The sequence below is a fragment of the Elgaria multicarinata genome, chromosome 1, assembly GCF_023053635.1.
Source record: "Elgaria multicarinata webbii isolate HBS135686 ecotype San Diego chromosome 1, rElgMul1.1.pri, whole genome shotgun sequence".
NCBI lineage: Eukaryota > Metazoa > Chordata > Lepidosauria > Squamata > Anguidae > Elgaria > Elgaria multicarinata.
The window spans coordinates 29,618,091-29,645,526 of record NC_086171.1 but is presented as its reverse complement, the minus strand read 5'-3'; the positions used below and the strand labels follow the sequence as shown (position 1 = coordinate 29,645,526).

At 42.5% G+C, this 27,436-nt stretch overlaps 1 protein-coding gene across 1 annotated transcript in view; it reads left to right on the top strand.

The window, feature by feature from the left end:
* Positions 1-9,138: 9,138 nt before the first annotated feature.
* Positions 9,139-27,436, top strand: part of CUL2 (cullin 2) — a 45,013-nt gene continuing 26,715 nt past the window's right edge. The window contains exons 1-6 of the mRNA XM_063125540.1: positions 9,139-9,235; positions 12,558-12,696; positions 16,582-16,684; positions 17,513-17,607; positions 19,944-20,049; positions 21,545-21,627. Coding sequence (XP_062981610.1) covers positions 12,578-12,696; positions 16,582-16,684; positions 17,513-17,607; positions 19,944-20,049; positions 21,545-21,627 — 506 coding nt within the window. The 5' untranslated portion in view covers positions 9,139-9,235; positions 12,558-12,577. The remainder of the gene's footprint in view (positions 9,236-12,557; positions 12,697-16,581; positions 16,685-17,512; positions 17,608-19,943; positions 20,050-21,544; positions 21,628-27,436) is intronic.

Below are 27,436 nucleotides of genomic sequence, written 5' to 3'. Positions count from 1 at the left end.
TTCATGTAGATGTTAAACAGCATTGGGGATAGGATGGCACCTTGTGGTACGCCATACAACAGCTCCTTTTTTGAGGAGCAACTATCCCCAAGCATCACCATCTGGAATCTACCTGAGAGGTAGGACCGGAACCACTGGAGCACAGTGCCCACGATTCCCAAACCCCTCGGGCGTTCCAGAAGGATACCATGGTCGATGGTATCGAAAGCCGCTGAAAGGTCCAAAAGTACCAGCAGGGACACACTCCCCCTATCAATACTCTTGCGGAGATCATCCACTAAGGCGACCATAGCTGTCTCAACTCCATATCCTGCCCTAAAGCCAGTTTGAAATGGATCTAGAAAATCTTTATCATCCAAGACCGCTTGGAGTTGAAAGGCAACTGCCCTCTCAATCACCTTGCCCAAAAATGGAAGATTTGATGTTGTACTGTAATTATTAAGGTCCAGAGAGGGCTTTTTTAGAAGCGGTCGTACCACTGCTTCTTTTAAACATGGTGGAAAACTCCCCTCCCTGAGAGATGCATTAATAATATGTTGTAGTTGTAGTCTAACTGCATCTCCTCCCTGGGCGACCAGCCAAGAAGGACAGGGATCGAGAGGACAAGTTGTCTTCCTTACTCGTCCAAGCAGCTTGTCCACATCATCAGTACTCACTAACTGAAACTGATCCAGTGTAATCCTACTCACAGAGTTGCTGGACACTTCAGCTTCTGTTATAACGACGGCATCTAAATTGGCTCTTATCCGAGAGATTTTATCTGTGAAATGATCATTAAATGCATCACAGCGAACTACCGAAGGCTCTAAAACTGGGTTCAGGGGAGGAGGTGCCTGAGTTAGACCCCTCACCACCCTAAACAGTTCTGCTGGACGTGAATTCGCAGACGCAATGCGGTCAGAGAAGAAAGTTTTCTTCGCTGCACATATTGCCACCCCATAGGAACGAAGATGTTCTCTATGACGTGCCTTGTTGGATATGAGACGAGTTTTCCTCCATCGGCGCTCCAGTCATCGACCTTCCCGCTTCGACTTCCTGAGATCTTCTGTGTACCAAAGTGCCCGATTGGAAGCTGGAGAGGATGTTTGGGGGCAATCGTGTCGATAGCCCTAGTTAGGTCCTGATTCCATCTATTGACCAGGGCTTCAACAGGATCGTCGACAATACCAGCCATAGCACCCTCTTAGGCTTTCTGGAATCCAAGAGGATTCCAGGGCGGACCATCTTAATAGGTCCGCCACCCCTGCAGGGGCGGATGGTAGCCATGATATTAACCCTGACCAGAAAATTGTCTGTCCATGACAATGCACAGGTATTTATCACCTCCGCCCACAGATCTGTCTGTTTGGAACTGAAAACAGCATCGAGGGTGCGACCTGCTGAATGTGTGGGTCCAGAGATCAATTGGGATAGGCCCATGTTTGTCATGGATGCCATGAACTCCCGAGCTGCACCTGACAAACCATTCCCGAAAAGGATGCTGAAGTCGCCCAAGACCAAAAGCCTGGGCAACACCAACTCCGACACCAGTTCCGTGAGCTCGGCCAGGGAGTCTGATAGGCAGCGGGGTGGCCGGTACACTAACAGAATCCCCAGTCTATCCCTGGTCTTTAGACTCAGATAGATACACACACTCGATGTGATTCAATTCCCGGACAGGAAGTCTGGTCAGGTTGAGATTATCCTTATAGACCACAGCTACTACGCCCCCCCCCCCCCCGCCCACTTTTCCTCACCTGCTCGATAACACAGTACCCAGCTGGGAGGGCCTGGGCCCATGTCGGGCCACTGTCATCTCCCAGCCAGGTCTCTGTGAAACATGCCAGGTCGGCCTCCTCATCTGTGAGGAGATCATAAATTATATTTGTTTTGTTTTTAACTGACCTGGCATTGCATAGGAGCAAGGAGAGGGTCCGTGATTGGCTTGGTTTGTTCTCCAAGTTCCCAGGGTGGCAGGGCGACCAGAACGAAGAATGGGTGTTAAATATCTATCTCTCTTTCCCCTGTAATGGCACTTCACCCTTCCATTACCATATCTTCCTCTGCCCTGCACAACTTGTATTGTCACCTCCTTTCCATTATACATTATACATCTACAATAACTTTACAATAGCAAATTAACAACAACACACAATTAACAGGGAAAATTAACAGTTAATTAGCTCAATTTGACTGTGGGGGGGGGGAATGGAATGGCTGCTGCCAGGTGACAGTTGCTGGAAGGGAGCAGGAGGGATGGCTGAGCAGGTGTCTCCTCAGCAGAGCTCTCCTTCTCTCTGTCTCCTGCAGCCTGGTGGAATAACATGGTGATCACTCGTGTCCGAGTAAGATTGTCTTCCAGAGTTAGAGACTTTAATGGTGGGTCCACAGATGACGGTGCAGGCCGATCCTGGATCCACACAGCCTCCCACAGTGAGGACACAGGTTCCCAGATGGAAGACAGTCGCAATGAGGATTTGCTTGACACGCTTTCCGCTTAGCTTGTTTATCCCTTTTACCCTGTACCAGCCCTTCCTTAGGGAATGTTCTGGACAAGCCTTCCCCAACCTACAATTTGCAGCATTCCTGACCATTGTCCATGCTGGCTGGGACTGATGGGAAATGATGTCATCTGGAAGGCATCAGGTTAGGGGAGACTGATGAAACTGGATAGTTTCAACCCAATTTTGTGCATGCAATCAGAAGTTAATTCCACTTTTATAGGTAGGAGCTACTTCCAAGATGAAGAGGGAAGCAAATATTGGATTGTAAGTGATACTGCCTAAGAGGTCTCCAGTGTTTTTTGGTTGGTGGACACATTTAGAATTTTGAAACAGCGTCATGGGTGCTCTCACAAAATGACTACCACAGCTTGCCCATTTCTAAACTGGGTCACAAAACACTAATTTCCCAGAAGGAAAAATGGTGAGACTAAAAGAAAGGTAACTTGCCAGGTACATAGGTTCTTGGGGAAGTTACTTTTCTTTTAGTCTCACCGGAGACTAAACTCTAGGAGCTGAACTCTAAAACACAAGATCATGCTTTTGGACCCATATATAGATGGTGCTGGAGGGCAGCCTTTTGATTTGCAGCATATAAATTAAATTTTTAAACTCAATTTTTAAAATCTTGAACATAATCAGTAGAGACAGGGAGCCTGAGGGCAACAAGTAAGGTGTCTGTGAGCACATTGAAGCCTACAGGCACCACACTGGAAGTATAATCCTGTAGCTCAAAAGGCATAAAGGCTACATAACCAAAGATTTTGGATTATGTTCCTAGATTCTATAAGGACTCAGTTGTGTTAGCTTGGCCACCTATTCACACACTGGTAAACTCTTGGTTATGCATCGTACATGGGGCTGCTTTTGAAGGCTTCCGGAAACTTTAGTTAGTATAAAATGCAGCATCTACATTACTAACTGGGATGGATTATAGGGAGCATATCATCCTAGCCATTAAAAAGCTATATTTCCAGGCACAATTCAAAGGCTGATACTTATCTAAACGTTTTTGGTACCTGGTACCTAAAGGACTGCCTCTGCTGCATGAGTCTCTATGATTCTGCATTCATCATCAGAGGCTTTTCTCTGGATCTCTCCACCATTTGAAATTAGGTAAATGGTTACTGTGAAAAGAGAGCCTCTTAAACATGGCATCCTGCTTATAGAATAGCCTCCTATGGGAGGCTCAACATGTGTCAACTGCAATGTCATACTATGCATGTTTAGAAAGAAAAAAGTCCTACAGCTGTCTGCGGATTGAAGGGCTTTTTCTGTCTAAACATGTATAGGATTACGCCCAAAAAGAACCATCATTCAGAAATATGTCACATCTCACTGTTCTTGCAGCCTCTGCAAGATGCATGGCTTCTATGTCAACATCTCATTCACCTGGATTTCAAATTGCTTCCTTAATGTCACTGCTGAATAGCAGTATAACCCATCCGAGTGGGCCACAAGACTAGAAACTATCACAATCCATTTATCTTTTAGGTGTGCAATGTTTAATTTGCTCATCAAGTAGGTTCCTAGTTCTTCAAGACAAGGTATGTAATTTTTATTGAGATGAACTGATGTGGAAGCAGGTGCATTATTAGCATCTTCCCCTTCACATTCTATGTATCATAAGTTTGAGGGATTGGTCTAATCTAAAAGTCCTCACAGGGTCCCTTTTGACTCAGTGATTCTATAACTAGGATTGGGGCCTGGACCAGAGAAGCACAGCTTGAGGCAGCCTTCTCCAACCTGATACCCTCTAGATGTGCTGGTCTACAACACTCATCACCAGTCAACATGGCCATTGATGGGAGTTGTAGTCCAACACATCTTGACACCAGGTTGGGAAAGGCTGTCTTAAATGGTCAAATCTGCAAAACATGCCTGACTTTGTAAGATAAATAGGCCAAGTACCCTTCATTTTAATGACTCGCTTTTAGCAAAAGTTAAGGAAATGGCCGGAGACAACTTCTAGTAAAGGGACATTTCTTTCTTCCTCTATCTTCTCTCCTCTTCCCTTCTTTGAGTTGGAGTCCATGAAGCTGTGTGTGAAGAAGCTGGCAGTTTTGGGGAAAGACTCAAGCAGAGTCAGTTTGAGCTCTGAAACACCATTTTGGCATGCTAGTTTGTCTCCCTAGAGATTTGATGTGGGAGCAGTAAACTTTGGTGGGGACTTCTGACCATCAACACGGTCACAGCTTTTACTTCATAGCATGGCAAGGTACTACAAATATTGAACAAGATAGACAGAACCACATCTTAAGTCAGATCATTCTGTTTCATTCTAAATCTCACTGGGCTTTGAAGTTTTCTGTTCCTTTTTATACTTGTAAATTACACATTATCCACACAAATAGAATGCTATTAGCACTGCATAGTTGATCTGCTCTATGATCAACAAGCTTGATTTTATTTGATCTGAGAAACTACTTATTAAAACCATTCATTTAATTGCAAACCTGAAATTGTAAAGAAACCATTAACATTAATAACCAAATGCTTGGAAACGAAGCACTTGAGAATTAATAGTGTATAACCTATGATGATTATGCAATAAACGTTATTAGCAAAGCTATTCAAAATTATAATTAGCCATATGTCAATATGTTAACAGCAGGCAATGCTATATCTGAGCTAAAATCTTATTGCCTATACTGCTTGCAAATCAATCTCCATTTTTGATGTGCATTAGTGCCATTTTAAAAATATATACAAATTCACTATTGAAGGGAAGTAGTTTTCTTTATTAGTGTATATTTTAATAATTTGTTTTCATTTATCCATACAAACAATGTATTACATTTTTAATCTGCCCAATAACCAACATTTTCTGGGCAGATTACAAACAGCTAAAAGACAAAAATGCTATACAAACTGTTAAAATATACAGCACAAATAAAAAAATACAGGGATAAAAAAGCCATAAACATCTAGAACTAGGTCTCTTAGGGCGCAATCCTATGGGTTGTGCCTTGGGTACTTGTAAACCCCTTGAACACAGGGACTTACGAGTATCCAATGTAGGGAGGATCTTCTCCACGCTCCATCCACCCTGCAGTCATTGCCAGGTTTTGACCAGTAGTTTCGGAGGGGGAAGGTCTCACGTTGCATAGGAAGTTGTCTAAACCAGCTTCCATGGTCTCCTCGCCTCCAGGACTGCCCCCTTTTCAAGCTCTCCGCACTTAGTTTTACAAGCATGGAGAGGCAGCTGTCACAGTTCACTCCATGATGGCTGTGGGAGGGAGGGGAGTGTGGTTTCCTTGCTCAGAGCACAGAGCACTGTCTTTGAGCTCGAGGTCAGAAAACCAAAAACCCCTATGTTCCCCCCCCCACGCCCCCTCAGACACTGTATAGGGGACATAAGATTGCTCCCTAAAATGCCTATATTTAACCTAGCGTTTGCGTAAATATATACACAAATAAAATTGCATTGTATATAATTTGTGCTTATTTTGAGAACAGAACTCCTAATAACCATCTTGCTCATATGAAGAATGGTTAAGCCTATGGCCAACATAAAATTTAAACAAGTTGAATAAGATCTTTCATTGAAATCCATCAATTGTGACCTTTTTGAAAATCTCTATTGCTGCTCAATGATGGAAAATTCTATACCATGGCTTCTGTGCATGCATCCAATGAAGTGGGTTTAGCCCACAAAAGCTCATGCCTTAGTAATAAAACGTTGTTCGTCTTTTAAGGGGCCAAAGACTCGCTTTGTTTTCATACTACAGAATAACATGACTGCCCTATTTGAATCTAATACCATTTTTGAATCATCATGATGCTACATCCAATGCAAAATTATTATTTTTCTACAGAGTGAGCATTTGTGCCAAAATTTCCAGAGGTTTGTTGCAATTCAGCAACAAAATAGCACAGTTTTGTGGCACCTGAAAGACCAAACATTTATTACAGGAGCTTTCATAGACTAGAGTCCATTTCATCAGATGCATGAAGAGTTACCCTAATCTGCCAAGATTCTCTCTCCTATTCAGCAATTAAAGGTGCAAGAACCGAGCCTTTCTTAGCATCTGGTTACCCTAGACTAGACAAATGCTCTCAAACAGAACTTTACATTTGTCTGGATAGTCAGAGACAAGAAAGATCTTATTCTGAAGCCCATGAATTTTAAACTAAACAGGATAGAAGCCTGTCAATGCTAAATTGACCTCTAGGTGGCTGCTTTTTCTCTTACAAGCTGCATCCAGACACGAGCTTTCGTTCATATTATATTGATCCTTTTTTCCTTTTCTGTTGCTTGCAAAACTCCAACGAAGCATCCACCCGATTCATTCATGTTATGGGTTTTATTGCAAGGAAATGCATGGTATCCCATCCACACCAGTGGCCAAATCATCATTGAATGCACTGATTTCAACATACCTGCCTCAACGACCTCAGTCTCTCTTCTCTCCCATCCCCTTTGGTGTCACCCCCCAAAACATTGGCTGTTCTCAGCATGCACACAGGTGTTTTGTACACCTGCGCATACACCTTTTAAAAAAAATACACAGAAGTTTCAAAATACTGAAGTTTGCCATTTCTTGTGCCCCTTGTCCCAATCTACGCAGAATCATATTGCTGGTACATCTTGGCATGCCTATTTCTTGAAAATTGATTAAACATAGCACAGAAATTCCAATGCCTATTCTGATGTCATTTTCTGAAAGAAAGCATTACATTATCTTACCACAGTTGTATCAAGAACCAAAACTCAAGACTCCATTTCACTAAATACCAAAGGTCCCATATCTTCGAACTTGTGGAATTCCACAGTATTTTTTTAAAGAAAGTTCCACCTCTTATAAATACACAGAAAAACATTCCTTTTACTCAAACTGGAAAGATTAAAAGACAGGTGGGTCATTGGAGCAAGTTTCAAAATGTATTTTGAAATTCAGTATTTTGAAATTCGGTATAGTTTATTTTTATTTTTTGCATACAGGTGTACAAAAAAACCGAGTGCTTATTTAAGACAACCAATGTGTTTGAGGGAGTGAACAGAGAAATGGTGGGAAAGAGAGAGAAGGGGTGATGAAAGTCACTGCAGATGTCCAAGCCACCCCACAAACCTAGAGGAGTGAAACACTAAGGAACATCCACACCTTGGGAGAATTGCAGTTCTGACCCAGGTCTTTCCGATTAAATGGATCTTCCCCTTTAAAAGATGAAAAAGGGACAAATGGGAGATAAAACATTTGCTGAGGAATAAAGGGTGACAGTATTGTTTGGATGCCCCATCAAACTACCATCATGAACAGTGACCATTGCATGTTAAAAGGTCTGTCTGGAAGCGCACTTAAGTTCCAGCAGAGCTGTGAATCTTGGAAACAGAAGTCAAATCTTTAGAAGTTCAGTGGAATTTGCTTCCAAGTAAAATTTGCAGCCTTAAGATATTACAACAGTCTTCTTTTACACAAAGAGATGCAGCTTGCCTGGATGTCTTTTATTCAACCCCATCCAAAGGACTTCATACCAGCAAAAAATAAGATTAAAAATTCAAATTAGACTGACTGAAGCTTCAATTTTAGATCAACCCTGGTGACCAAAACCCAACAAATAAAAACATCTTACACCAAAACCAATCAGACTCCGACTTCGGCAACTTTCTACAGCGGAGAGAATTTCACAGCTGAGGATGCTGAAGACCACAGCAGGGATACATCATTCCACCCACATTACACTGTAAGAAAGTTGAGATAAAAATTGAACAAGTGCATTGGGGGAGAACGAAAGGAAGAAGAGAGTTGGGATTTTGAGGAAATGTCCTGGAAAACCTTTATCCGAACTCTGCAATGCCACACGTAGATATGAAGTCAGGATTATGATCTCTCATCACCTATAATTACAGACCAGCTTCATAACCAGGAGTTACGAAACTGGGCTTCCAGGAAGGTTTAGACTCGCATATTCTCCTTTAAAGGGAAAAATAAATAAATCTACAGACGGCTTAGTTAGCCTTCACAGTACCCCTCCTGCAGTTACCTCCTTGAGGACTGGTAACGACAGTAGTGTCAACTAACTGGGGTGGAGCATGAATTACCTCAACGGGGCGGCCTTTGTCTTTTTTTTAAAAAAAAAAAACACCAGGTCTAACCTGTTCCATTCCCGGAGGGGGGAAAAAAAAGCATGACACAAAGGCGATGAGCAACACCTGGCCCTGCAAAAAGAGACCGGGCAAATTAGGAACCGCGCACAGATGAGAGCCGGCGACGCACGTACGCATGCGCACCCGGACCCTCCTTATACTCTGCGCTAAAGGAAGCCGCGTTTATTTATTTATTTCTCCGAGGAAGGAGTGGAACGGAAGTGTCGAGCTGCCTTGGCCCTCGGCGCTTCCCGTCGCTCGGGCGATACCAACCCTCTCCGCCCTTGCGCGAGGGGTGTGCCAGGAAGGCGCCCGAGGATGCGGTTACGAGCCGTCCCTAATTCGGAGCTTGGGAACCGGATGGGGAACTCGGCGCGGCGACAAGGCGAGGCGAGCGGCCGCCCTTGAGCCGCGCGGCGCGGCCGGCACCGTAGGAAAGGCGGAGGTAAAATGGTCGCGTCCCCCTCTCCAGCCCGCCTGCCCCGCGCCGGGCTACTGGGAAGCCAGGGGGCGGGGCTCAACGGGCAGCCGTGGCGGCTGGGTAATGGCAGCCCTGTGAGGAGGACAGCGGTGGGGCAGGAGCCGCAGCCTGCGCGAGAGACACGGTGTGGTGTGGGGCGGGGGCGGGCGGACGGACGACGCTGAGCCGGGCCTCTCCTGTTGCCAGGTAACCTGGGTTTCAGGGGAGGGGGCCACGCTCTGCCTCCCCTCCTCCTCCTCCTTCCCTGGTTCCCGGGCCGGGGAAGAGTGGGGGGGGGGGAGTCAGGAATCCCCCTTCTTTTCTCTCTTTCCCTTTCTCTCCCTCCCTTCGGCTTCCTTCTTCACCGTTTCCAGAGCGATGTGGCCGTCGTCATGTCATGCTCTGGTGCGCCCCAATGACCAGCCCTAGCTGAGGCCCCCTCCCCCCCCGCCCCGTGTGCTTCATTCCTAACCCTCTGCATATATGCCTGCGTGCGTGTGAATAGAGATAGCGATTTCATGAGTGAGTGTATTTTAAAACACACACACACCCCGCTATAGGTTGGATCCAGGCTAAGTCAGTCACGCCTCAGCCTTATTAGGAGCATAGGAAGATGCCTTATACTGAGCCAGGCCCTGGGTCAGCCAGCTTGGTACTGTCGACACTGACTGGCAGCCGCTCTCCAGGGTTTCTGGCAGGATTTTTTCCCAGCCCTACCTGGGAGATGTGGAGATGGAGAACTTGGGACGTTCTGCTTGCTACAGCCCCTCCCATGAAATCCGTGGGACTTAAAGCCTGGGTAACTTAGCCTGGGTCCAGTCATACGTGTCTGTGCATGTATGAAAACATCTGAACAGTGTTACATTACAGGGTCCTGCCATTACAGACCTTTACATTACTATGGGTCCTGCCGTTACAGACCTTTGTTCCCATTTGAGAAATCGCAAGTCAGTCTAAAAATGTTTGTCATGCCTGACAAAATTCAGGGAGGGTTAATGTTACTTAGCCCAATGTCTTGGCTTCTGCCTTCATCAGGAATGCTGTTGGGTTTCAGACCTGGTGTTGTGAGTGAAGGTGACAATTCTTAGAACCCTGAGAATGGAAAATCCAATTTACTTGTAATAGAGCCTTTGAAATGCATATGCTGCGTTCCTTCATTATCTCAGCAAAGGAAAGCAGTCTCATTATACCAATGGATGCTGATAGTGAAACTGGAATTTTTGCTATCCAAAATGCATCAGGAAAAATGTCAACTAAAGTTTGACCCTTAGAACTTATAAACTTATCTGCAACATATTGAAACTTACCTCAAAGAAGCCATGAACTTTAAAAGCATTTTCTCCACAGAGGCTGTCCTATTGTCACTGACTGTAATGTCCACAAGGCATTTATTTTATTCAGGAATTCTCTCCTTCACAAAGGTGAACAAGATGCTAACAATGAATACCATCTTCCTCTTGTAATAGACTTTGTAAGTAACAAGACAACTAGATTACAATACTTTGAGAGAGGCAGCAGAGATCCTTCTTTTGTTGCTTTTCCTCAGCCTCCAAATCTGCGGAAATCATTCATCAAATCTGAACTAAAGCCATCTTCAGTCTTGGAGTACGTCATAGGAGTACATCTACAATCATATTACCTGTATTACAGGGAATTAACTAAAATACCATCTACAATTAAATATATGCCCTAGAATACAAACACTCTGGCTGCTGTAAATTGGGAATATAGAGACCTTTGTTCCCAGTCACAAGTCAGCAATTGAAACTAAAAAGCTTGAACAATTTGTCACAAGGCATTTTAATTTAGGGCTATATTTCTGAGAGGAAACAAACCTCAGTTGGGAGACCAGATTCAAATAGAAATTTGAGCTATACAGACTGAACATTCTAACACCCATGGCCTTAATCTAGATTGTAATACTAACATTTATGCTTTGAATGCTTTTTAAAACTGCTAGCAACTAAATGTCCTCTTATCTGCCTTCTTAGAATTGCTAGCTTGGCTCTCAGTTCCTGGTTTGAAACCCATCTCTCTCACTTCTGAAGGAAGAAGCTGAAACTTTTAACTATAACCCTAAATAGATTTCTCTTTTGTCAGTCGCACATTTTTTAATATATGTATACAACATCTGGGAAGCTCATAGGTCCCTCATCCAAGTTTTAGATCTATTAAAGACAATTCTGTAGATATTGTGAATGAAATGGCCCTGAGTAAGAAAAGTATGTAATTGTAAGGTATTGTTAACATATTAACATACAGTTGCCTAAGGGTAAAACGTTGTAATCAATTCATTATGAAGCTTTAACTTACTGATCTGTGATCATCTGTATCTTGGTGAAGTTCCTTATTCTTTTAAATATTAGACTCAATTCAAAGAAAATTAACTGATTTCCATTTTTCCTTAAATAGCAGTTCATTTGTCACTGTGACCATTTTCATTGTCTTATTCTGCTGCTGTCATATACTTCAGAATGTTTTCTCCCTGTTTGCCTTGGTTTCTTCCTTTGTTTCACTGTATTCTGAAAATAGCTATTAATGTACTTTTGCCTGGAATCATACAGGGCAGTGGGTTGGATCCTGATGTCATACTTAGAGCAGCCCCATTGAAATCAACGGGGCATTGTATTTGATGAGACTGAAATAAGAAGTGCTTGATCTGTCATGATCTTCAAACACAGTTAAGGATAGCCAAGTCACCTTGAACTTTTAAAAAGGCAGGATATAAATGTTTGAAATAAACAATAAATAAATAACTAGGGTTCCTGTTTAACCAGGAGTAGGGAATTCATTCCAAGAGTAGAGGGAGCATGTAATGCTTCTCTGGCTGGCTGTGATCTCTTAATGGCTGTTAAGAGGGGCCTGTCTTAGGCTGTGAAGGCTCCTCATGTCCAATAATTGAGGTGATGACTGCGCTCACTTACAAGTAGTTTTGTACAACTCAAGTGAAATCTATGTAAGTACAGTTCACGTTTTCTGTTTAGTTCCCTACTTAAAAGCATTTTCATTGGCTTCACTATTGGCATGTATTAAAACCTGAATGCTCTGAGCTGTTCATCAGACTACCAGATAAATGGAAACAATTAAGTTACTTTTTCTGGGATTGATGCTATTTTGTATACTTTCTTGAGATACTTCAGTAGGTTCTGACAAGTTTGAAATTGACCTGATCTCTTCCCATGAAATTTTCCTACATGAATCAGGATGCTTGTATGGGTGGTCTGTAATGCGTTCTCAGCCGTTTATAACATAGCAGCAATGGAGATCACATGATTGAAAGGCCAATCGCCAAGTGGAACATTGCACTTTGCTAGGAAAGTACTATAGAGCAGCTTTTTAGTAGTAGAGGCCACCAAGAGTATCAGCAGAAACCAGCCTTTGTAATCATGCAGGTTGTTTAGAGGGCATAATTTTACAAGTGATGTGCAAGCAAATTCCAAGAAACAGAACTGACTAATATGGTCAAAATAGTACAGCCAGCATTGCTTTAGTGTGAAATTAATATGTTTGAATTTTTCTCTTTTTGCAGATTTATACAAACGCCCCACCATGTCCTTGAAACCCCGAGTAGTTGATTTTGATGAAACATGGAACAAGCTTCTTACAACCATTAAAGCTGTTGTTATGTTGGATTATGTTGAAAGAGCAACATGGAACGACCGCTTCTCGTATCCTTTCGGTAGAAGGTGGACTCTGATCAGTGCATGCTTATACATCTTGCAGATATTGATTAGGCATACCTTAACAAATTTGGACTCCATATAAGGCCAGTGACCTCCCATTTTAATTAACCCTGTAGGCGTGATGCCCTGCTGTTGTTGTAAACCATATTTCCCACAAATGTATGCAAAGAAATGAGCAAAGTCTAGATTGATCACTTGGTAAGAATTGTAAGCTATGAGTGAATTATAAATATCATCTTGGTACACTGAATTCACTAGATGGCTTTGTGGCGTGTATTCTGGATGCAAGATGTAGCTTATTAGCTCTGAGTAAACAAGCTAGAGATGCAAACAAGCCAATGATCTGAGTGGCACTTTCATTATCTTCTGGATTATTGTTCAGCATTAGTACAGTTCTACTAATGAACTTCAAACAGGGTTGCATTTCTAAATGTCTTTTTCTGGAGCTACATTTTGATAGTCTGTGACAGCAGAGAGCTTGAGGAGTGGTTTACTCTGGAAGAAAGGATAGCAATCTGGCTTCTGTCTCCTTAGCATTTTTGGAGACTGTGGCAGTCTTTTCCTGAGCAGGAGTTCAACAAAAAGGCCTGTTCTCTGTGCACTTTGCAATATGAGCTGTGTAAGTTGGATGTAGATCATCTGTATATATACATGTATGTAAATGGTGAACTTTTATTTTTGCATGATCAGGAGGTCCCTGACAAGGAGCCTCATGCCTTTGAATGAAGCAGTAAAATGCCGCAGCCAGATGATGATCAGCTAGATGGAATCTGTCAGGAGCTATTCATTTTATGCATCAGTAGCAGAATGACTGTTCTCATCAGAACATTCTCCACTAATGGAGAAAGGGTGTCAAGTTTTTATTTGCTCCATACTGGATGACCTTTTGGAGTATGTAGTAGTGGGGTGAGGAAAATGGCTTTCCATCACATAAAATTGAACTCCCTATTTTATCATGTAGGCCTTGGGCCTAGCAAATTGTGGGAGGGTGGTGGTGGGGAGGACAGAATCCCTTATATTTCACAGAGAATTGTCCTGTTTTGGCAATTGCTGTTCCTTTATTTAGATAGAGCCTGAATGTGTTGATCTTTGCAGTACATTTTAATTCAGTTTTTAATTAGCATAGTTCCTTCTGGAGACTGAAAGCAGTGTAAATATGCTTAGGACACTGTGTCTCTGTATAAAGTCTTCTTGAAAAGAGCAATGGAAGGTCACATGATACTTTATTTAAAGCATTGACTCACTTTCAGTTACCTTTTGACCTTCAGATCTCTGCTTGAACCCCTGCAGAAATCAGATATTTCTGGCACCCTCCAAGCAAATGTGTGACATAACTTAAGCCTGTTACTAGAAATAATTGGTATGTTTTAGTCATTTTAAAAAGTTAGTTTACTGGTATTTCATGTATTAATGAGATATGAATTGTTCCCAAGCTTCCATTTATTTGTTCAGGGTGATAGAAAAGTTATTTCGGTGCAGGAGCTTTCTAAGACATTTCTTTCATCCCGCCTTCACTTCATTTCCCGCCCCCCCCTAATAAATTACCCTCCTGTTTCTTTCTGCCCCTGCTTTTATTTCTGCACATTGTTGTGGATTTTTTTCAAGGCATTGCTGGATCACTTTTCTTGAGATCTTGTAATATTCTTTGTTTCATGATTACCATAATACCACCATTCCAGAGAACCCTGTGTTGCTTTTAGGAACCTGAACCCCATCAATCCATAAACTTCAGAATCAGTGTAGTTTTGGAACTAAACACAGGAACAAGAACATCTCTGGAGGATTGTGCTTGATGTGTATGTTTCACAACAGGAATATCCAGCCAAGCTCTGAGGCAACAGAATGCTAACTAAGGCCTAGAGGAAATTAAACTTGAGCTGCAGTTATCTAGTAACAGGAAACAGACTTTGGGTAACAAGGTCAGGGTCAGACTCTGCAGCACCGATTATATACCCTCTGCCATCTCTGGTGGGAACTCTTGAAAGGAAAGAGTTTTGGATAATGGATGGACCAATTTATCTCTTCACGTTTTGGGTGAGGCCCACTCTGTGCCCAAAGCTCTAAGCTGCCACTTGGAGACTTGAGGTCTAATGTACTGCCTCTTCCCCTTCCCCTTTCTTGGGAGAGTTCCAGCTTAGATTCTATATACAGCAGGTTCTGGGGCCAGGAAATCTCCTGGGCAGTTCATCCTTGGCTTGTGGTCATTATTTGAGGAATCATTATCGGAGTGTCTGGGTTTAAAAAAAGTGTTTGCTTTATGATTCTTAAGATGTTATTGCAAAAAAAAGAAAAACAAGCTAGGTATCAAGTTCTATTTTTGTGAACTTTATTTAAAATCTATGACCATATTTTCTGCTTACTATAGTTCATAATTGGTTGGTCACCTTTGCATTTTACAAATAATCTGGCTACCACATTATGAGTTTCCTGTTACTGTGAGTAAATCTTGATGTTACTGTGAGTAAATCTTGATGAAAACTACCAAGAATATAAATGAAATCCCAGGCTTAAGAATTTCCTTAAGAATTTCTCATAGATACAATAACAACATTTTTTAGTATTTGGAAAGTGACTGGCTGTATGGTTGCCTTCTATAGGCAGAATTTTACTTAAAGAATGTCCTTACAACAGCTAGCTTCTCTTTAAAGTCTTTATCATCATTATTGTTGTTTTGTGTTTTGTAGCCAGAAAACATTTGCTCTAGCAAAGTTCAAAAGCAACCAGCGTATTCAAATAACAGTGCTTTTTCTGTGAAACAGATCCTTCTGGAAAATTCTTTCTGTTTCAGTCTTTATTTTTATGGAGCAGAATTGACTATGTATTGAATAAGGAGTAATTATTGTGACTGTAGGTACCATTCACTTTTTTTGAAACAGATTTCTCCTCTTTGTATCTTCCAGCTTTAAACTGGGGCGGGGATGGGACTTGTTCTACGTATGTGGTATCCTGCTATTGTAGGTTGTTTAGATTTGCAAACTTCCCCGCCCCCTCTGGAGAATATTATGTTTCACATATTGCCAAGCATCCTTTTGTTAGTGATAAGTATACGAAGGAAAATAGCATGAGGAATATCCTCCTTAGAAACACAAGGTTTATAAATCAACTGTACTGGGCAAGGCGCTATTGCTTGTTTGTCTTGGATCTAATAATTGGCAGAAGGGCCTTTCTGACCTAAGACTCAACTTCAGGAGTGGGGGACTTGTAGCCCTCCAGATATTGCTGGACTGCCACCCCTGTCAGCCCTAGCCAGCATAGTCAATGGTGGGAGGTGATGAGAATTGCAGTCCCAACATCTAGAGGGCCACACGTTGCCCAGACCTTCTCTACTTGTATAATGAAATATATTTACAGCACAAACCTAGATGTGTCCATTCAGAATTAAGTCCCGTTGAGTTCATTGGGGCAGATCTGGTAGTAATTGGTTATAGGATTGCAGCCTTAGTGATCAAAAAAATTGTACGTAACTTTTCTCTGTTGGTAAATACCTACTTACTGCTCTAGACTTGTGCGAACAACTTCGTTAGAAAATGATGGTTTTTGGAAGGTGTCGTTTTCTTATCTGCTACAATGTAAATAAAAGATAATGGACCAGGTTTAAAGCACTATGCATGACATCCCATGGACACTGGTGCTTTTCAGCCCCCCATTTCCACCGTAGTGCCCTGTGGTGCCCCCCTGAAAAACTTATCCTGTAGGTTGGAGATGCACCCTGCAATGGTGCACAATATGCTGCAGCTGGAAGAGAAAATCAGCAGAAGCACTGTAGGTGTGTGAACACGAAACTCGGCCAAAATTCTCTCTTTAAAGATCTCATTAAATTTTGAGTTAAGAGAACTATGAAATATGTTTCAGCCTTGACTTCAAATCCAGGGACATTTATGCTTTGTGTGTGGCCTATCCCGAACCTCTGGGGGAGAGACTTTATATGGAAACTAAAAATTTTTTGGAAAATCATGTACGCCATTTGCACAAGGTAACTATTAAGAGTACAAGAAGTGTACAAAATGTGTGTCTTACCGCGTAGGTTTTTGTAAGAAGAGTGCAAACTGTTTTTCTATTTGTTTCAAGGTGGGGAACTTCCACTTGTGGGCCAAGTTCAGCCTGATAGGCCTCCCCATTTGGCCTGCAAGGTTTCCCGTGAAGCCGCTCCCCAAAGTCTAGCCTCTCAGAAATGAAGAGGGAGCCTTAACACGGATCCCAGCTGAACTGCAGCCTTGAATGTTGCTCAGTTGGGGAAGGCAAGGGGGGAGTGGAGGGAGCATGAGCCACCCATGTGGTCTGCTTCACCGTCTCACCCCCTTTCCCAATCAAGACTGAAGCTCAAGTCAGGCATTTTCATTCCATTGTGGCACGCTGGGCAGGGCGTTTTAAACCTCCCTACTCAGTATACCACAGTGGGGGTGAAAATGCCCCCTTCCTTGGGTCAACTGCATGAATGGTGTGGGGGGATAGGAAATGTGTCTAGATGAGGTATCTGTATGAAAAGTGTGCCCCACTCCTTAGCCCCACCCAAATTGGGCTCTAGCCATTCCCAGTGCTGGCATTCAACACCTGCGAGGTTTCCCTGATGGCATTCTGCCCCTTGGGCTGAGAAAGGTTCTCTATCCCTGATCTAAAGGATGTAATCATGTATTTTTATTTAATTATAACATGGGAGTACCAAGTAAATATAGTGTCTCCAAAACATATTTGACAATTTATAAATCTAAATTTCTTCTAGAATGAGTTCTTCAGCATTTCTAACATATCATTATTAGAGCATGAATCATGGAATTAATCTTTTTCCATTTTTTTTTAATAGAGAGTCTTGGACTCTGAAGAACAAGTACTGGTAATGTATCATAGATACTGGGATGAATACAGTAAAGGAGCAGACTATATGGACTGTTTATACAGGTAAATTTGAGAAAATATCTTAAAATTATGAGTGCAGTGAAACCTTATGAAAGAGGCCTGGAGCTATTGGAAAGTTGAAACAAGTTAGATTTTGGTTTGAAAAGGTATTTTGGATTATGAATTGTGACCAGTTTACAGCTGTTAGCATTATTTAATTTGAGTTCATTTAGTTAAGAATGGAGTTGGATCCAGACGTAATCACACTTTGAGTACACTCATTGCAATCACTGGGACTTGTTATTATTTGAGCTACCCTGAGAATTTTATAAACCAATGTGTGCATTGTGTTGATTTCAGTCAGTCTGCTCTTAAGTATGACTAAGTCTAGATCCAACAAAATACAAATATGCTGCTATTCCATTTACAAAACTCTCATTTATTTATTTATTACATTAATATCCACCTTTTTTCTTCCAAAGAACCAAAGGCAACGTACATAATCTTCCTCTCCGTTTAATTATCACAACAGCCCTGTGAGAGAGGTTGGGCTGAGAGTCTATGACTGGACCCAAGTTACCCAGTGAGCTTCCATAACTGAGTGGGGTCTAGAACCTGGTTCTCCTGACTCCCAGTCCAGCGCTCTAACCAGTACACTACACTGGCTCTCATGATACTTCATCTAAAAAGGTTACAAATAATGAGATTGTCTATATGGAACATAATTTTTGTTGTGTATATAACTGAAAATGTGATCTGGTTTAAATAACTTGGGATTCTGGCTTGTTGAATGTCTTTTAAACTGCAAAGGTTACACTCCTAAGCATGCTTCCATGAGTTTGTGATTTCATTTGGAATAGCAGCACAATATTTTTATTTTTTATTTATTTATTTAAGGATTTTTATGCCGCCATTCAGCCAAAAAAGGCTTTCATGGCGGCTTACAAAAGTATTTCTTGACAGTCCCTGCCCACAGGCTTACAATCTAAAAGACATGACACAAAAGGAAAGGGGATTGGGAGGGAGGAGGAGGAGGGGGGAAAGGAAAGCAAATTCAGGCACTACAATCTTAGTTGGAAAGTTCAGCAGTTACAGGTGACAGCAGGAGGGAGGGGTGCTCTCAGCTGGAGCTGGACCCAGGCACAGTGGAGAGGTGCCTGGCTGCTGCTTCCTCCCTCACTGGTGGCCTCTCCAGAGACAGTTGGTAGCAGGAGGGAGGGGGCTCTGAGCTGGAGCTGGACCCAGGCACGGTGGAGAAGTGCCTGGCTGCTGCTTCCTCCCTCACTGGTGACCTCTGCAGAGACAGTTGGTAGTAGGAGGGAGGGGGCTCTGAGCTGGAGCTGGACCCAGGCACGGTGGAGAAGTGCCTGGCTGCTGCTTCCTCCCTCACTGGTGGCCTCTGCAGAGACAGTTGGTAGTAGGAGGGAGGGGGCTCTGAGCTGGAGCTGGACCCAGGCCCGATGGAGAGGTGCCTGGCTGCTGCTTCCTCCCTCACTGGTGGCCTCTGCAGAGACAGTTGGTAGCAGGAGGGAGGGGGCTCTGAGCTGGAGCTGGACCCAGGCACGGTGGAGAGGTGCCTGGCTGCTGCTTCCTCCCTCACTGGTGGCCTCTGCAGAGACAGTTGGTAGTAGGAGGGAGGGGGCTCTCAGCTGGAGCTGGACCCAGGCACGGTGGAGAGGTGCCTGGCTGCTGCTTCCTCCCTCACTGGTGGCCTCTGCAGAGACAGTTAATAGACAGACAATAGAAGAGGAGATGGATGAGGAGCAGTGAGCATAGCAGCTCCCCCAGCTCAGCCTCCTTGTTCTCTAGCAGAAGGTGCAGAGTAGGCCAACACTGCAGGTCACAGGAAGGTTGGATTAGGCCTGGAAGTTGCTCAGCCCAGCCCTAAATTGTAGCTAAGACTGACCACACTTAGGGTTTAGCCACTCTTAGGCGTCATCTATACCAAGCAGGATATTGCACTATGAAAGTGGTATGAAAGCAGTATATAAAAGGCAGGAGCCACACCAAGCAGGAAAGTGGTATAAGGTATGTGTCAGTGGGCCCCAACAGTTGTCAGTGCACTTCAATACCACTATAAAGCAGTAGTGTGGCTCCTACCTTTTATATACCGCTTTCATAGTGCAATATCCTGCTTGATGTAGATGAGGCCTTCGTTGGAAATAGAAGCGAAAGCTTCTGATCTCACGGTTGTGTCATAGGCAGGAAGAGGCATTCTCAAGCCTCAGGCTCATTCATGCAGCGCAGTTCTCTTCTGTCCCATGCTTAACATGCTTATCTACGATTTTGATAACAATATGTGTTACACTACTTCTGCTTTCTGAAAAATCTATTGCATTTCCAATGGCAGAAATTTGCTTCAGAAAACATCTGAATAAAAATATTCCTTGTTTTCACAGATACCTCAATACACAGTTTATTAAAAAGAACAAATTGACTGAAGCTGATCTTCAGTATGGTTATGGAGGCGTGGATATGAGTGAGCCGTTGATGGAGATTGGAGAGGTAGGTACCCTGTAGAAGGACTTCCAAGGGGTAGATATGAAGTGCATTTTTTTCCTGTAGCTTGCCATTAAGAAAGTTCCTTCCTTTTAAAACAGTATATAGCCCACTACGTTGGATCGGTATAAGAAACATCTATTTTATTGTTTCATATGTTTTCACAGTAAAGAATTCACTGCTTACTATTGACTCATTGAAATGAAATAAGATTGTGCAGTAGCTTGGTGGGATTAGTGGATACAGAAAGAAAAAGCACCGACTGCAAGACTTTGATAGAAGACACAGTTTGAATGAAGTGGCTGAGATGTGCAGCAGCACCCAGGTCACCCCTTCAGTTTGAGAATAAGGGCTTGTTGAGACATTTATTTTCTGGACCTGGTATAAGGAGAGTGATATTTGGGAATCACATATACCTAAACTCCATTCTCCATGCCTGATTTCCTCAAGTAGAACGTGAGGTCTGACTTCTCTGAATGCTGCTCCTGTTTGTGCTAGGAAATATGTGCCCTGTTATCCATCCCTCGGAATCATCCTTGGTGAAATAAAAGGTAGCCCAGGTTGACTGAAAACTGTATTGGGGCTGTTTCACATGTTAAACATGGATTGGATCCAGACTAATTCAAATTTAGTTCCTGCTGGAATCAGTCGGACTTAAGTTATGACAAATGTGTCATTAATTTCAGTGCTACCTAATTTCAACTATTCTGAATCCACCGCCCAGTACTTGTGACAAAACACTTCTTTTTTTAGTGAGGAACCTATATCAGAGCTAAGATCAGCTGAGATTGCACAATATATATACAAATAGGTATTTCCCACTGTGAAGTAGTGTTTAGCAGGGTATGCAGCATCGCCACATTTTTAGAAGGTTCTTTCCCCCTAACTACTGTTTAATTCTTCATTCTTTTAGGATGCTCATGGAGAGTTCCCCCTCTGAGGCCGTAGATATTCCTACACCTTCAGGAAGGGAAATCCAAACAGGGATATTTCCCACACACACACTCCCACACAGCAATATTTCCCCCTGCCCACCCCTCGCAGCTACCATGGAAAGCCCTGGCAGTTTCCTCACCCAAGGTTGGAGCCCTGACCTTGAGTGAGAATGCAAATGAGGGGGCGTTAGGTAGGGAAGGAAGGCGCTGAGGATATTATGGATCCTAAAGCCTCCATCCTCCTGCTCTGTCCCCATAACTCCACTACATGTGCTCAAAGCGCATCTAAAGGAAAATAATCTGAAAGGAGGACAGAGAAGCAAAGTTCCGTTACCACTACTATTCTGCTGTGCGTCTGCCAGCAGAGTGCAGGATGTTTGGAGCGCTTCAGTGTTGAAACTCTCCTTGGACACACATAGGATTGCTCTGTTGCTTGTCTATTTTGTACACTTGCAGTATACTACTATCCTACTGTAGCCCTTAAGATTGAACACCTTTAAAAATTCTAAATAAGTGAATGAATAATGTGTGGCTGATACGTTTCTATTGTGTATTTGTCATGACAGCTAGCACTTGATATGTGGAGGAGATTAATGATTGAGCCCTTACAGGCCGTCCTCATTCGAATGCTCCTCCGTGAAATCAAAAAGTAAGTGCATTCTTTAGATTGATTTTTCTTTTTGTGAGGAGTAGTGTGTCTGTGCATATATATGCATATTTTTTGTACTAATCTTAGTTGTGTTTTGCTGTTTTCTTCAGTTAAAATCGTGTGTTTTTAAATGCGTATGTTAGCAACATGTCCAAATAAAACCTTGAGTGGCGAAATCATCTCTAAAGGCAGGAAGTGGATGTTATTGGAGCGGTAGAGTCAGTGCTCATTCCTGCTGCTTACTGGGGAACCTTGCTTTTGCGCTCTGGCCTAGTACATTTGTATTATTCCATTACTAAATGGATCTCATGCTTTGAAGTTTATTTTGAATTAGGAATTATGGAGTGTTATATAAACGTAAAACAAGGACTGACATCAGATCTAGACTTTCTGAAATCCTGAATGTATTACAGAACTGATGAGCAGTACAAGCTTCAGCCACTTCTATCAGTCAGCCTAGTTCCCGGGTAAGGCTCTGATTGCCAGCTATGTAAAACCTTGCATATTCTATACCTTGTTAGCAAACACATAGAACAGAAACAGCCACGTCTAGGCAACCTGATATATATGACAATACACTAGTGTTTGTTTGTGACTTTGCTTGGATTTTAGAATTTACTTTATGACACCTGTGCTAGAGTTGCAAAGAGTGACTACTTAAGTCCTATTGATATTTTAGAACTTTGACGTGCTTCACTGTACCCTAGATTATATCCAGTCCCATTTACAAAATATGTGCACAGTGACAATGTGTCTTATATCTCTAGCAGATTTCACGGAGATACCCTGGATTAAGTGCATCATGCTTGGAAGTCGCTGGGGGGCGGGGCGGTTTAAATGCTCACTTATTGAAGTAGCTCCTCTGCTCACATGAATTGTGTCCTTGAACTGGTAGAGGATACAATTTTAGAAATGACTTTTTTGTAGAAATTTATTCTTTTTGACCATTTGAAAAAGAATTAATCCCAGAGACCAAGTCAGACTTTTCAGTTAATTTTAAGAATAGAAGGGGAAAGGCAAGAGAGGGCCAAAGCAGATGGTTCCACCCATTCACCCAGTCGGCGAATACTCCGCAACTGAGGCTGGGTTATTTGGCTAACGTTCCCAGTGGTCAGGATCCAGTTTGCGCAAGGGAGCTTGAGGCTGGCAATTCTTAAACAGCAGCTCTCCATGACATGTGTCAAACCACTATTGAATCTGAGGAGACTTTCCAAAGCAGATTGTGATATTATATGGAAGATTGCTGTTATAATTAATTAATTACATAAATATCTACTGAGTATGCTTAATCCTTGCCTATACTTTTCATTAAATGCCAGTAATTCATATGCTAATAATTAATGTAAATGGTGTGGGTTGCCTTCCACAAAGACATATCCTGCCATTTTTAAACCTGCATTTTCACTTTCTTTTCTAATAATAATAATAATAATAATAATAATAATAATAATAATAATTTTATTTATTTATTTCTTACCCGCCTCTCCCTTTGGAGCTTCTCATGTAAAGCTCTTCTTTGCTTCTTACTGTTCTAGCTTCTAGAAATTTGTAAGAAGGGATCTTCACAGCGTTCCATCTGGGCTCTTGGTCTGCAGGCGTATTTTAGGTTTCTCGGTTGCAAATATAAAGACATGTGTCTTATTCAGTGCCTGGATGATTTTGTCTATCTTGATACACAGTTATTACAGATGGGGATATAGAAAAGATGTCATGTTTAAAAGATTGCACCAGAAGTTCGGCATGCTTTGCTACAGGCACTTACAGGCACTGTATACAATCAATTCAAGGAAAGAGAAAAGTTATGATGAAATTTCTCATGGCTGCACTGGGCAGCATGTTGTCATTGTAACTGACATCTTGTGACAGCCAGAAATTCTGTGTAAGAAAAAGAACCTTGGCAGAGACATTTCTTAATCTCCTAAAATGATAATTTGTGGCAATCTTCAGAGTTGCAGGGAATTCAGAATTTACTAATAGGTGTAACTTCATCAGAATTTAGGGCTGATAACATAGAATCATAGAATAGCAGAGTTGGAAGGGGCCTACAAGGCCATCGAGTCCAACCCCCTGCTCAATGCAGGAATCCACCCTAAAGCATCCCTGACAGATGGTTGTCCAGCTGCCTCTTGAATGCCTCTAGTGTGGGAGAGCCCACAACCTCCCTAGGTAGCTGATTCCACTGTCGCACTGCTCTAACAGTCAGGAAGTTTTTCCTGATGTCCAGCCGGAATCTGGCTTCCTTTAACTTGAGCCCGTTATTCCGTGTCCTGCACTCTGGGAGAATCGAGAAGAGATCCTGGCCCTCCTCTGTGTGACAACCTTTGAAGTATTTGAAGAGTGCTATCATGTCTCCCCTCAATCTTCTCTTCTCCAGGCTAAACATGCCCAGTTCTTTCAGTCTCTCTTCATAGGGCTTTGTTTCTAGACCTCTGATCATCCTCGTTGCCCTCTTCTGAACACGCTCCAGCTTGTCTGCATCCTTCTTGAATTGTGGAGCCCAGAACTGGACGCAATACTCTAGATGAGGCCTAACCAGGGCCGAATAGAGAGGAACCAGTACCTCACGTGATTTGGAAGCTATACTTCTATTAATGCAGCCCAAAATAGCATTTGCCTTTCTTGCAGCCATATCGCACTGTTGGCTCATATTCAGCCAAACATTCAGCCAATCATATTCAACCAAACATAAAAGTTTGGTTCAGTTTGAATTAAGGTTTCCTGTAGAACTGTTATTTGTGCAGCACTGGTACTGAGTTCAAGATATTCTGGAGTAAATCCCTGTGCTAGAACTTCATTTGGCATTGTTAGGGTCTTTTAAAATCAGTGTTTTCCCCCCAGGATGTGCTAGAAAAATTTGAGCAGCCCACACCTGGCCCTAGGTAGTCACTGCTCAGAGTTCTAGTTGTCTCTTTTGTTCTGTAGAAGTTAATACCTCCTTGTGGCAGCTGCATAGACATTGTGAGATCCCTGTCATGCAAGTTTTCTGTTTGATATATCTGGCTGATGCACCTAACAAGAGACAGCCAATCATGAGTAAGACCTCAAGCTTTCCATTTGGCTCTGATTAGGGCTATTGTTCCTTAATTATTTCTATAACTTCCTTTTTGTGAATTGCAATCATATGAAGAAAAGCATAAGAAGTGAGAGACAAGGAACAAATACAGTTCAGCAAGAATCAGTGGCTTGGCTATGCCTACTTTGGATATCTACTTTCTCAGGTTGTGATTCAATTGGCCTCTCTGTCAAGGTATAGCTAGAATAGACCCAGATCACACCCTGGGCCTGATCATACGACGCACTAAGCCATGGTACTTACCCTTTTGCAGCAAATGGTTAATGAGCATGTTTAAATTGTGCTTACGTAATCCCCATGGTTCACACGACACGCTAAGCCATAATGTTTAGTTCAATATGCTTAACCACTGTGTGTCATCCGAACAGGGTCTTTGTCAACAACACATGGTTGAAGCAAGAACAAGCTGCCCATTCCCACTGCAATAGGGTTGTTTATCTTGATGTCCAAACCTAGAACTCTGGGTTGTTGGGGGATGAGCAACCCAGAGTTTAAATCCAGATTTGGACATCATAGTAAACTACCCAGGGACATGGTGTCCCTGAATTGTTTATCAAAACGTGAGTGGGTGGTCACATGGGAACCAGCACACCCATGCTCGCTCCAGCTGCATTTTTAACAAACCACATTTCATTATCTGTAGGTTGTTGACAGCATGCAAACTGGGTCATAGGTTTGAGACAGGCATACTTAACTCTTTCCAAAAGAAGTGGAAAAGCTTAGAGCAAGTTCATATCAGGATTGTAAGTTTACCTTTGCTTAGGCTTATTTCTGTTCCTCAAATCCTACCTTCTGCTTTTTCAGTACCTGTTTGAGAAAAGGAGTAAATTGGAGGTTGGTTTGCTTTTTACATGCTCTGGGGTTCATTTTGTGTCTTTTATTTTCTATTTTCACTTGGTTCAGTCCAGAGGGTGTAAACTGTACTGCCTACATTAGTTCCAGACTTTAATCTGTTTGACATAAATAACAATGTAAGATTAGTGTCAGTCGGCAATTATTAAACATCAAAGCCATCCTTTCACCTCTGTTGTTCTTAATAGGGGAATGTTCTGATGAAATGTAATTGCCTTTCTCCTAGCTCCTTTCCTGGTGGCATGCACTCACTTTTTTATGACTCAGATAATGTTGATAGTGGTATTTAAACTCAGCCTGCTGCAACATAGGACCCCGTTAAACGTTTGTATAGTATACGTTGGTCTTTCTCATCTTTCTCTGTATATATCCCTCTTCCTCTTTCTCCTTCTCAAAAACCTTGTAAAACAGAAAAGTGGTGATGCTGCTGGTGCACTCACCCCACCTTGGATCAGGGTGTAGCTCACTTGTGGGTCATGGCCTGGCATCCACAGTTCCACTTCCTTCCTTTGTCAAGAAGGGCAAATCTTCAGCTAGGCTCTCACTTGCACTGCAGTTGAGATGATAAAAGAAACTGCAGGCATTTGCCCCGCTGCTACTTCCCTTGGGCGCAAGTGAGGCAAAACTCCTCGGGAACCAGAAGGTTTGACCATATAACACCTGCTCTGGTCCACTTGCACTGGCTGCCTGTATGTTTCCGAGCCCAATTCAAGGTGCTGTTTTTGACCTATAAAGCCTTACACGGCTTGGGACCACAATACCTGACAGAACGCCTCTCCTGACGTGAATATACCCGGTCACTATGTTCAACATCTAAGGTCCTCCTCCGGGTGTCTACTCCAAGAGAGACTCGGAGTGTGGCAACGAGGGACAGGGCCTTTTCGGTGGTGGCCCCCAGACTATGGAATGATCTCCCTGACGAGGCTCACCTAGCACCAACGCTGCTATCTTTCCAGCGCCAGGTTAAGACTTTCCTCTTTGCCCAGGCATATGGCGGCACATCTTAATCACCCACATGTTTAGTTTTTTCTAAACGGTTTTTAATGCTTTATGTGTGTATGTTCTGTGTTTTAGAATTTTAAATTTTGTATACTCGTTTTTATCTCAATTTTAGAATTTCTGTAAACCGCCCAGAGAGCCCTGGCTATGGGAGCGGTATATAAGTGCAATAAATAAATAAAACTCCACCTCTCCCGCCAGCCCTCCATGCTTTCTAGAGTGCTCGAATAATTGAGAGTGAGGTGAAATGGGAGCTTTGCTAGTAAGCCAAGCCAGTACATGTGGACTCCTGGTCATAGCCTACCAGTTCAATTCCAATTTTCTATGCAATTTGGTTCATAAGAAGTAATCCAGCTGCCACCTTTCAGGGTTCTGGCAAAGGGGTCCAAAAGTAACTAAGGAGCACTTAGCACATACTTTTAATAACACTTAAAATGTTTCATTTTTCCATGTAATATGCACGTGTTACATTATATAGACAAGAATAATTTTATTACAAGACAAGTAACTTCAATGCAAACACTGACAAAAACTACCTGTATTCTGGTTTGTTATTTTGCATTGACTATAACTTGTACTTCTTTACATAGTGCATGTTAAACTATGCAGTTTGCTGCCACAAGATGTAGTGATGGCCACCAACTTGGATGGCTTTAAAAGGGGATTAGAGAAATTCATGGAGGACAAGGCTGTCAGTGTCTACTAGTTTTAGAGATGTAAAATTTTCGGAAATTTTGAAGACATAGGGGGAAAATGGTTTTGGGGGGGGTGGGGGTGTTTGGGAAAAAACTGAAATTTTGGGGAAAATTGAAATAATGCAATATTAGCACTTTTTACAGATTGAAAGTCCAAGTTGGTTTGGCATAAAATTATTACATTTAGTAT